The 12,748-nt window shown below is 28.7% G+C and overlaps 2 protein-coding genes across 2 annotated transcripts in view; both read right to left on the bottom strand.

Annotated features, from left to right (window-relative positions):
- Positions 1 to 1,932, bottom strand: part of LOC547669 (acid phosphatase) — a 3,270-nt gene extending 1,338 nt beyond the window's left edge. Inside the window, exons 1-2 of the mRNA NM_001249251.3 lie at positions 1,507 to 1,932; positions 56 to 265 (exon numbers count right to left, since the gene is read on the bottom strand). Of these exons, the coding sequence (NP_001236180.2) occupies positions 56 to 265; positions 1,507 to 1,931 (635 nt within the window). The 5' untranslated portion in view covers position 1,932. The remainder of the gene's footprint in view (positions 1 to 55; positions 266 to 1,506) is intronic.
- Positions 1,933 to 4,626: 2,694 nt separating this feature from the next.
- Positions 4,627 to 6,549, bottom strand: LOC547820 (31 kDa protein). The gene is made up of 3 exons (NM_001254607.1): positions 6,129 to 6,549; positions 5,133 to 5,342; positions 4,627 to 4,969 (listed from the first exon to the last, which is right to left on the bottom strand). The coding sequence occupies exons 1-3, from the start codon at positions 6,500 to 6,502 to the stop codon at positions 4,789 to 4,791; spliced, it is 765 nt and encodes a 254-aa protein (NP_001241536.1). The 5' UTR covers positions 6,503 to 6,549; the 3' UTR covers positions 4,627 to 4,788.
- Between the last annotated feature and the right edge of the window lie 6,199 nt (positions 6,550 to 12,748).

The raw sequence follows: 12,748 nt of genomic DNA, 5'->3' as shown, positions 1-12,748 counted from the left end.
CAACTCAACAAAACAATTGGAATTATAAAAAAAATATAGAGAAAAAGAAACTTACTTGGTAATTAACTTTTCCCATGTGTGATATCCAGCAAGCTTTAAGTTGGTAGCAGTTACAGCCTTTTGATCCAGTGGTCTTCCTGTTATGAATACAATCTTGATGCCAAGAGACAACAGTTTCTTGTACAATTTGAGACTCTCTGGCAGTGCCGGTGCCTCGCCAAGGTCAACCCATTTATTAAACGATGTTTCATTATATAACTCCACCCTATGATCGGGAAATTAATTATTGTTTTAAGTAAAAAAGTTTAACTATAAATATATAATGAGATATGAATTTAATAATTATTTTAAAATTCAATAAATTTACAAATATTATTAATTATAATTGGATAATAAAACTTTTTATAATGTTAATAACCATTTTTCTCATAAGATATACTGTATACGGAAGAATGTTTAGCTGGATGAAAAATAAAATAAAATTGAACCGTTTAATTAATAATTCGATCCCAAAAATCAATGTAATAATCAGATATTTAATTTAGATGATTTAACACAAACCACTACAAAAAAAATTGGGATACGTAGAAATAGTCAGGTTTAAGAAAATAAATCTGACTAATTAATCACAGAATCGGTCGAGCCTGCACTGCACATAAGAAAAAAAATTAAGGTCTGTTATTATTTCTTTTAGTTTTAGCTAACACTTTGTTTTATCCGATGCCTAGCTTTAAAGATTCAAATTCACTTGAGTTATTATTATTTAGTCTAAGTGGTCATCTAACGTTAAAAGAAAAAGGTATATGTTTTTTTTAAGTGATTATATATGCAATTAACTAACAACTTACTAAAAGTACGCAGTTGAAATTTTTTGACAAATAAGTAAAAATAAATTACAAAAATCTCCCTGTAGGTTTAATATGCTTCCTCTTCTTTTTTAAAACTCATACAAAATTCTTTTCACATTTAAAGAAATAACACATGTTTTTTTCTCTATTTTTAAAATATATTTAGATTTAATGTTATTATTGTTGGTATGAAATTGATTAGGTGATTTTGTGTGTTGGATCATAATAATTTGGTTGGAGTAATTTCATTTGATTTGGAAAACTTATAATTGTTCATTTTTCTTATGCTTTTGTTGGTATGAGATTGATTCTACGGTTTTGTTACTCGACATTCATTTGACTCATTTACTGGTGTGAGAACTTGATTGAATTTTGTTGCAAAATATTTTTTTAATAAAAATGTTTTATACTCAAAGGAGGAAAACCACGTTATTTTTGAAGAAAAATACTCAATAAATGTTGCATATGACTTCACTCAACTAGCTGAATAATATTTAAGAAAGTTTGTGTATGTTTTAAAAATTAAGAAAAGTGTGTAGGTGTGTCAAAAAAGGAAGAAAGACGTACAGGTATAATTTCTTTAAATCTAAGAAAGTTTATGTAATTTACTGTAAGTAAATAACTAACAATAACATAGACAAACAAAAGAAAGTCATACCCAAATCCATGGTCAGCATAGTAAGGGAGATTAGAGAGTGTAGTCTCATCTATGTCGAACACCCATGCGGTTTTGGCAGTGATATTGAGGGTTTTAGCATAGAAATAAGCTTGTTGGTTAACTATTTTGGAGTCTGATCTATATTGTTCGCCAAGCATGTAGTTCCCAATATATCCCTCGCAATCTTGAGGAACGGTTTTCCAGTCAATGACGTTGTGTGCTTCCACACCAAGCCTCCAACTTTGGCATGATACCTCCGGAATGTAGTGGCCACCATGGCCAGTTTTCATTCTCAGAGGGAAAATTTGGTAGGTGTGGCCATGGTCATGGTCATGGTCTGAGCCATGGCAATGCCATGCTGCTAGAACTATAGCAACAAAGAAAACAAGGACTTTCATTTTCTTCACTACTACTAACTTTTGCATCTTCCTGGCGTAGGGTTTTCTTCTTTATATAGACATTATAATATCTGTGAACTGTAATATATATATAACTTTTTAATTAAATTTGTAGATAATAACAATGAATAAAACATATATGAAAAACAATTAGTTATTTAATTTATCCCCATTAACTTAATGTTTGTCTTTATTAGTGAATTAAGGATTCGTAAACTTACGTTAATGGTAATTTTTTTTGCTTGATTACATTGGTGAACTCAGAGTGTCTTTCAACCGGGTAAGACTCATTTAAGGATTTCATCTTTTTAAACGTATATTTTGTTTCATTTACACAAACATGAGTATTATAGGGATCTCCAAAAAATAACGTATTTAAAAGATAAGATTATATCTGGTAATCATATCAAATTAACAATGTTTGTTGACATTGTTTTTAGATTTTAATTCTTTCTTTTTTTATACTCCGGAAATAAAGCATCCAATTCGGAAGGTTATGCCCTCTACATTGGAGTGTTTATAGACCAGCTTGATTCAATTTTGATCAAATTTAAAATCAATTTAATCAAATTTGATAATTCAATCCATTCATAAATAATTTAGTTCTTATTTATTTAAATTTAATTTTTTTTCTTCTTAAAACTATTATTTTATTTTAAGTATTAAGAAAACAGTGTGAAAAAATGAAACAAAATAAAATAATTTTAGTCTTATGATTTATTTTAACGAATGAGATACAAAAGTCGTAATTGTTATCTACGATTTTAATAATTTTTTAAAAAAACTTTTTAAAATCAGCACACGTGATGTATAATTTATAATTTTTTATTAATATATATCGAATTGGTAACTTTCATTCTAATTTTTATTGATATCAGTATGTTTATATAAACATCTTTATAAACACTTCTAAAGTTCAAAAACAAGAAATGAAATAAATTTCTTTATTGATTAAAATTAATTTTTCATAAGTTAAAAGTTATCTTTAAAAAAATTATGTGATACAGCTTCTATAATTAGTGCAAAAATTAACTTACAAAAAGTTATTTTTTATTTATCTTCTAGAAGTATTTCGGGAGAAATTAATCCAAACATACCTATATCATTAAAGTATTGATTTTCAAATTTCAATTTACTTTTTATTAAATACTGCTATAATATAAAAATCGTAACTCATTCACAATCATTTATCATGCCAACAAAAATATTTGCAGTCGCTTTTACTGTTGGGTCCACTCTAGTCCTAACTTTTAAATATATAGAGACTAGATAAATGCTCGTGGTCCTTGCTGGTATTTTATATTTAAAAAATCGACGGCATATCTCTACAGTTTATATTTTAAAAGCAAAATATAGTTGGAGTTTGATATAAAAAAATTAAAACTAAAAAAACAACAAAATGACTTTTTATGTTATTTCATGACAAAAACAATTAAAGAGGAAAAAGATAATGCCTTAATAGTAAAACATGAGATATAATATAAATTATAATATTTTTATCTTCGTATTGAAAGAAAAAAAAAACTAATTTTCTTCCCTTTTCGTTCTAAATTAAACGAGATATAAAGTTAATATATGGAACCATACATGATACGTGCATACTTTTATTCCTTCCTTTCTCCAGATACTCCAAAGTCCAAATGTATACACGTAGTAAACATGAAGTTGTTTTTCATCTCTCTATTCTTTGAAATAAGCAGCTCGCACACACTTCTTTTCCAAAAAAAAAATCAATATATCTAACATTACACTAAGATTTATTGGATTTATTGTTAAAATATCAATATTAAACCCAAAACTTTCACGGATGACTACTAGTCCAAACAAATGAAAGAATCGATTATATTTTTCATATGATCTCATCTCCTCTTATGAATAGACTAATTATCTTTTCAGTGAAACAGACAAAGCATTAGAAATGAATTTTTTCCACCCAAAAGCATGATTCCCCCGCCCCCTCTCCCTAAGGCACAACTCGTGTATTTGTGCAGCCATAATTGAGACATCCATCCATCACTCGAATAACTGTGTTTGTAACTATTTGTGGAATTGCATGTATTTCTAGCTAAACCAAAATAATGCAAAGAGTTTATAATTAGTTCGCTTTTGAAATAAGTATAATGAATTTATATAAATTGATAGTTTGTGTGTGAAGTAAATTTTTAGAATTCATTGTATGTGCATTAAAAAAATTAGTCATAAAATTAAACTAATTAATTGAGGGTTAGATTAAAGTGGAATAGAAGAAAATTAGTTGGGTTGAGCTCCACTATCTTTTAATTTTCTTCGGCCAGCCCAAAACTGAACAACCCAATTTGCTTCAAGACGTGCTCAAATCACTATTTCCACACCCCTATATTTCTATTGCACTCCCTTTTAACTGTTTTTTATTACAAAAATGCCCTGGAAAATGCACTCCCTTTTTGTGTTTGTTTTTTTGTGAAACGATGTTGTCAGGTAATTTATTTGTCAGTCTACTATGGTGGCCCATTATATTAATAGCAACTGTCGGTCCAATAGACGACGTCGATTTTCTGCATTTGTTTAACCACGTGGATTTTATGACATTTTATATTAGTTAATTTGTAAAACCTACCCAATTAAAGACCTCATATGTTCTAAAGACTAATACTTAATGATAACAATTTTCTTTTAGTGAAGAAAGGGATAATTAGTAAATATGGAACAAGGGCAGAAGATTTATTAAAGCCGCGTAAGAGACAACAAGTAGGTACGTGGAGTGTCTTAGGTGACTTACCCACATAACATAAAGTGACATTAACAAACATAGCTAATGCTCCTATTTGAATAGTGCATATCAGCATACCTTATTACATATAGATAGGAGCAAACTCTAGCTAGATTGTTGAGAGAGGTGAAGGTACTACTCAATGTAGTACATGGGATTAGGAAGCTTAAAGGTCCTGCTTTCGCCTCTGTGGTCTCCAAGCAGATCGCTCCATTGGTCTCCAATGATTCCAACAATTCTGTATCCCTGCCTCAACAGATTCTCTCTCATTGCTGATTTGTATGAAAGTGCATTTGGAGTGATAAGATGTGGATCCCTACACCAACCAAAAATAGATCCAATTAGTATTTCAAACTCATCACATTATTTGAAATGGTTGAATTCAGTATTATTGATATCAATGACTTGTTAACCAACAGCACTTGTTATATATAAAAGATAAATAAGTTATATCTATAGAGAGAAAAAAGGAAACATACTTGAGAATTAACTGCTCCCATGTGTGGAAGCCAGCCTTCTTTAGGTTTGCTTCTGTTACGGCCATTTTGTCAAGATATCTTCCTGACAAGAATACAATCTTGAAGCCAAGAGACAACAGCTTGTTGTAATTTTTAAGAGTCTCTGGCAATGCCGGTGCGTCGCCCTTGTTAACCCATTCATCATATAAGGTTTCATTAAATTCCTCCACCCTATCAATAAATTATTCGTATATTGAGTCAATGAACACCATCCTCAAAGCACTTTACACTTATATATGAATAAATAGTCCATGCCCGTACATTGTAATAAGAAAGTTTACAATACTTTTATCCAATCAAAACCTGTCACATATGATGAATTTTCTATTTCTCTAATAATTATATTAAAATCACTATTATATTTTCTAACATTTAATTAATAAATAATAATATATATTTTTTTCATACTTATCATGACAATAAGGCTTTCCCTAACAAAATCATGACAATATGGCTGGTCTGGAAGACTGGAACATAATACCATTTTATCCAATTGTTAATCATAATTATATCTTTACTTTTTCTTTCATCTTATTTCTATTCTTTTATATATTTTCTCTGTCTTTAATTTCTCTTCCCTACGTACATCTATATGCTCCTGGAAATTGAGATGGATGGTTAACATCTATATATCTTGTTAGATTTCAAATATAATTGCGCATTATTCTTCATGGTGTTAACATTGCTTCATGTTGTCAGAAGGGTTGGATAATCTGAAATGTTAACAAAGGAACACACGCATATATAGATCCACAACGAATTGTTAGATTTCAAATAATAATATATGCATGACAGATTAATTAACCTTAATTGCCACACATGTTGTTGACAGGGCCAAACCGAAACTCGATCAATACAAAAAATAGTTGAAAATAAGTGACAAATAAGGAAACAAACTAGTAATTAGCATGCAAAAATGGAAAACTGAGGAAAATAAAGATTTAAGAGCATACGTACCCATATCCATGTTTTTCATAGTATGGGATATTAGAGAGTACGGTGTTATCTATGCCGAATATAAATATGTCGTTGTGATGGACTTCGCGTTCACTAGCATAAAAGAAAGCTTGTTGGTTAACTGTTTTAGAGTCTGATCTAAATTGTTCGCCATTAATGTAGTCCTTTGTTGGTTCAACGCACTCTTCAGGAATGGTTTTAAAGGCTCGGATGTTGTGTGCTTCCACAGCAAGCCTAAAACTTGCGCATTTTACCTCCGAAGAACGCTCACCATAGCCAGTTTTCATTCGGAGAGGGAACCTTTGGTAGCCTGCGCCATGGCATGGCCATGCTACCAAAACTACTGCAGCAACAAAGAAAACAAACAACTTCATATTCTCCTCACGATAAACTAGCTTATAGCTCACAACAAACTCTTGCACCTTAATTCCTTGTGGAGGGTTAGCTTCTTTAAATAGGCAACGCCTCTTCCTAGATCTACACGTATCACTTTTATCTCAAAATTAAATCAAAAGTGTTATCCTGTGTAAGAAATCACAAGTTTCTCTTACTTTACTAGATTAAAAATCAAACACAAATTCTTTTATTAAATAAACTATTCCTGATATTCATAGTCTTACTCCTCAATTATTTGGCTTGAGGACAAAACCTTAGTGAGCTGTAAGCTGATTTTAACGGTCCAATAATTTATTGTAGTATTCCTAAATGTTATTTTTTTTTTTGTCTCTTTTTTCTCTTCAACAGAAATCATTATTTTTAGTATAAACAACAGAAATTAGATTAAACATAATTTTATTTTTTAAAATATATTAAGTAGGCTAATTTTTAGAATTTAACAATAAAAACGCATTAATGTATAAATAAATGTTCTTAATTTAGCATAATTTTTAAAATAATAATTGCAATTTATTTCGGGGTCCACTCTCGTGACCTAAAATATGGATAGATAGAGACTAATTAATGCACGTGATACATGCGTTCAACTACAACATCTTGAAGGTTCTAGGGTTTTTTTTTTATTTGTACCTAAATATCCCTTTATAGTTTATACGAAAAGAATATGAAGAAATAAATAATAGAGGTGATTGAGATCCAACTCGTTAGTGTCAGCCTAATAAAAATAGAGTTCGGGGTATATAGATGTATAAAAATTTATGTTCAATCCCAATTGTTTACTATTGTAAAAGAAAATAAAAAATAAAGAGAGAAAAGCTTAAATATAATATGTGATATAATAAATAAATAATAAAATTAATCTTTGAAAAAACAAGGCGTTGTTAACAGGAGTCATCAGTTCCATGGTTGGAATTGGATCAATGCGAATCAAACTAAAATTAATATTTTTTTAGTATAATCCACAGATATTCTCTATTAATATTAAAAATAACTCACTTTACTTGAGTAAGACTATTGTAGATAGTAAATTTTTTTTTTAAATATATTTAACATAACTTTTTGATAGAACTTATTTCAAATTATATTTTAAAAGTGCTAACTTAGTGTTAGTTCGGTTTAAAATTGGGAGGTGAAAATTTTATTTTATGCTAATTTTATTATAAAACTTAGTAGCATCTTTCAGAAAAGGTAGCAATTTAGAAATAAAAGATATTTGATATATAGATATCTTATATATTATGGATTTTAACATAACCGACTATTTAGAATGCGTTGACACCTCTAAATATCAATCTTCTATTCAGTACGTCTACAATTTTCTTTATCAGCAACGATATAAAATTAAATTCTTTTTTCCGATCCCCTAGTATTGAAATATAGAATATAGATATAAATATAAAGAATAAATCTTGTGACATAAATCTAACACATCAATTTTGCATACAATTACTTAAAAGATATGATCATGCTTATCAAACTCTAGAGTTAACTCGTTAATTCTTACGAGTTCACGAGTCCACTTGTCCTCTCCGAGTTGACTCTTGAGTAAACTTTTTTTTAGTAGATTCTAGTAAACTCTATAAATTCTGAGTAAACTCGATAGACTCTCAAGTTTATCACCGAGTCAACGAGTTAGCAAGTTAAAAATATTAAACGAAAATGTAAGTCATTTTTTTATTGTTTTATGTGTGTTCAGCATTCAACATATCTTCATTGAGCATGTTATTCTCAAATACAAAATTCTCACATTTAATAATATCAAATCTCTTGTTCTCTAATAATATCAAACTCTCGATGAGAATGATCTACCACTACTATAACCTCTACAAGTAATGTATTATTACTAGACTTGGTTTAAATATTCGGAACTTTATGATTTACTGTTTTGCTTTATTATATATTTGAAATGTTTAATTAGTATGTTTTTTACAAATATTTTGTTATTATTTTTATATGAAGTAGACTCTTACGAGTCTACGAGTTGAATCTACGAGTCGAGTCTATAAAACTCTTACGAGTCTGCGTAAACTTTCTAATTTGATAACCTTGAATATGATAATTCATAAAAAATAAATTTATATATATGACCGTGGTTAGGAACTTTAGGGCATTAAGCAAATTTTTAAAGAAATATAATATTATATAAATTATTTTTAATCTGTTTTTTTTACTTTTTTATAAAATTTATCAAGAGTACTGTATATTGAGATTGAATTAATTTTTTAACTTTTATTTTTTATTTTGAGTTTTAAAAACCAAATCCCTACTTTCTATTTGATTTTTTTCCTATTACTACAAATTATAACAATAAAATAAAGAAGCACTACATAATATAAACAAAATACTTTTTAAAAAAAATATACTATCAATTAAGGTATTAAAAATATGAAAAAGAGATAGAGAAACAATGAGAATGCTAAATAAATGTTATTTTTAATTAAAGTAACTAATAGGTCGTGGATTAATATCTCTAACATTAATAACCATGCTCCTAATTAACTGTACACTTTCTTATAATAAGCAACAAAATTAATTTTCAATTATATATATGAAATTTTTGGATCTGGAGAACATCATCAAACACCTTGCTGCTCGACTAAATTTTCTTACCCCAACAGGGCTAGCTAGGAATAATTACAAGTTAATTTCCGTGCACTTAAATTAATTTTGTTTATGATATGGTCGAAGCCGGCACTAGACTATTACATTAACAACTGTGTTAGAAAATTGAGGAAGATATATTTTACAACTTAACTTCAAATAATTGACAAAATTATAATTTTGAAGCAGTTTTTAAACGTAAACTATAAAAATATTCTTTATAAACTTTTTCCATCTGTTTGATGAGAGTAAATCTTTGTACCCATTTCTCAGTGGATATTGGACCAGCAACGTAGCTCCTCCGGAAGTAATTAAGCAGAATTTTGGCCCTATCAACAACTAGTTTCTCACTCCCTTCACAAGTAAACTTCATAATTTTTGTTCGTTAGTATTAAGAATGAAAAAAATGGAAGATAGATGAATAGTTTTAAGATTCATTCATTCATTCATTGATCAAAGTATTACAAAGTTGATGTATTTATATAAAGATAGAAAATAACTAATTTGAGTAACCAACACTAACTTACTCAAATAACTTCTAGTAACTATAATTTGAGTAACCAACTAACTTACTCAAATAACTTCTAATAACTAATTAAATTAATTTTATGTTTAATACCCCCCACAAGTTGGAATGTGTTGAAAACACTTCTAACTTGGAGAATACAATACATCAACATTAAAGAAGAAAGATAAAAGAAAAAAGAAAAAAAATTGAAAACGGGAAATAAAGCGAAACATGTTGAAAATACATTGATCAAAATAAAAACTTCGAGAAATCTTCGACCAACTTCGACGACTTCCAAGAGTCCAAAGCAAGCATCAAAGCTTGTTGGCAAAAAACTTTGGGGACAAAGGATAATAAATTGTAACCAACACGCTCGAAGAAGTATCACAATGCGGTGGCATAAACGAGCACCGCAACCGTTCCACGCCAATTCATCCACAACACCACATCAGCAACTAAGCCTTTGCCGAAAACACGATGAAAGGATGAGAAACTAAGACAATGTCAAGATTTTCAGAAGAATGAAGAATGAAGGGGTTAGAATCATCATTGGCAGTCATGGCCATTAGAGAAAAAAAAAAAAAGAACCAACCAGGCATTCGAAAGGTTCCCTTAAAAAATGATTCATAAGGGGGTGGCCTACCCAGTTATATAAAAACTTAATCATCAATGACATCCATGACCATGAGAGAAAAAAAAAGAACCAAGAGGCATCCGAAAGGTCCCCTTAAAAAAATGATTCATAAGGGGATGGTCTACCCAGTTATATAAGAACTTAATCATCAATGACATCTATGGCCATGAGAGAGAAAAAAAAAGAACCAACCAAGTATCCGAAAGGTTCCCTTAAAAAATGATTCATAAAGGGGATAACCTACCCAGTCATATAAGAACTTAATCATCAATGTGAACCACCCGATGTGGGACTCGCAACACGCCCCCTCGAGTCAGGGCTCGACGCCACAAAGCAAGGGCTAACAGCACTATCTACACCACCGGGTAGAACCATAAATAGCTTTAATAGGAAGTAAGAGACACGGAAGCAAAAACTTCTGATACCATATTAGGAATGAAAGAAATGAAAGATAGATGAAAAGTAGTTATAGGATTCATTCAATTCATTCATTCATTGATCAAAGTATTACAAAGTTGATGTATTTATATAAAGATAGAAAATAACTAACTTGAGTAACCAACATTAACTTACTTAAATAACTTCTAATAACTATAACTTGAGTAACCAACCAACTTACTCAAATAACTTCTAATAACTAACTAAATTAATTTTATGTTTAATAGTTAGTTATAGTTGTTATATATGAACGATAAAGAAATTATATGTATAGAGAGAAAAAAGGAAACATACTAGAGAATTAACTTTTCCCATGTGTGTGTGGTAGCCATCCCTTTTTAAGTTAGCTTCTGTTACGGCATTTTTGTCAAGTAATCTTCCGGACCACACAATCTTGAAGCCAAGAGACAGCAACTTGTAATTACATTAAGAACAATGAACAAGATGCTGAAAACATGTGTGCGCGTGCGTGTGTCTATACATATATATATATATATACATATATATATATATGAATAAATAGTTTATATATTTAGTGTGTAATTTTTTATATTATGATTTAATTATAAATTATCGTATATGATTAATGATTTGTTTGGATAAATTTATGCATAAGAATTTTTAAGAAAAAATCTCAAATGATTTTTTCTAATGTTATGCATAAGCTAATTTGTATAAGATTTTTTTAGTAATTTTTTTTAAAAAGGTAAGATAGTTAATTTCTACAAGTTAATTTGAACTGATGAAAAAAATTATTTCATTTATTTTAGATGTCTTTTTAGATAAACTTATCAACCCAAAGAGACTCAAATATGTTGATTTATTTTGATTCAATTTAAAATTTAAAATATTATTTTGATTTTCTGATGAAAAATATTATTTTGATTTTCTGATGAAAAATATTATTTTGATTCAATTTAAAATTTATTTTAAATAAAAATAAAATTAAACCGAATCCCACATACTTTTAAATTTGATTTAGATGAATTTTTTTTATAAAAAAAATGGATCAACCCGCACCGCTCCTAACCTGTAGTGCCAAGTGGTGACAAAACGCTAAAAAAAGACGGAGCATAGGATAATAGTTGCAGATCGTATAGTTAATTTTTGGACCACAAATTCACAAACTGATAAGAAGCACGTTTCAACAACTTTACATCAATATCTGTCAGGTAGGGGGCCTTTATCTTATCCTTATCATTATCAATTATTCGTGATAACATAACTTTTAATACATTAATCATTAAAATTATAAAATCAACATAAAAACTCGTTAAATAGAAAATCAACATAATAGCAGTTAATTAGGAGCATGGTTATTAATGTTAGAGATATTAATCCACGACTTATTAGTTACTTTAATTAAAAATAACATTTATTTAGCATTCTCATTGTTTCTCTATCTCTTTTTCATATTTTTAATACCTTAATTGATAGTATATTTTTTTTAAAAAGTATTTTGTTTATATTATGTAGTGCTTCTTTATTTTATTGTTATAATTTGTAGTAATAGGAAAAAAATCAAATAGAAAGTAGGGATTTGGTTTTTAAAACTCAAAATAAAAAATAAAAGTTAAAAAATTAATTCAATCTCAATATACAGTACTCTTGATAAATTTTATAAAAAAGTAAAAAAAACAGATTAAAAATAATTTATATAATATTATATTTCTTTAAAAATTTGCTTAATGCCCTAAAGTTCCTAACCACGGTCATATATATAAATTTATTTTTTATGAGTTATCATATTCAAGGTTATCAAATTAGAAAGTTTACGCAGACTCGTAAGAGTTTTATAGACTCGACTCGTAGATTCAACTCGTAGACTCGTAAGAGTCTACTTCATATAAAAATAATAACAAAATATTTATAAAAAACATACTAATTAAACATTTCAAATATATAATAAAGCAAAACAGTAAATCATAAAGTTCCGAATATTTAAACCAAGTCTAGTAATATACATTACTTGTAGAGGTATACTCTGGGATCCTCTAAGCGACCTGCAGAATGAAGCTGACCTGCCGTCTGAAAAAAATAGGG

Source organism: Glycine max, chromosome 8 (genome assembly GCF_000004515.6).
Source record: "Glycine max cultivar Williams 82 chromosome 8, Glycine_max_v4.0, whole genome shotgun sequence".
In the NCBI taxonomy this organism is placed as follows: Eukaryota; Viridiplantae; Streptophyta; class Magnoliopsida; order Fabales; family Fabaceae; genus Glycine; species Glycine max.
This window is presented reverse-complemented; position numbering and strand designations above follow the sequence as displayed.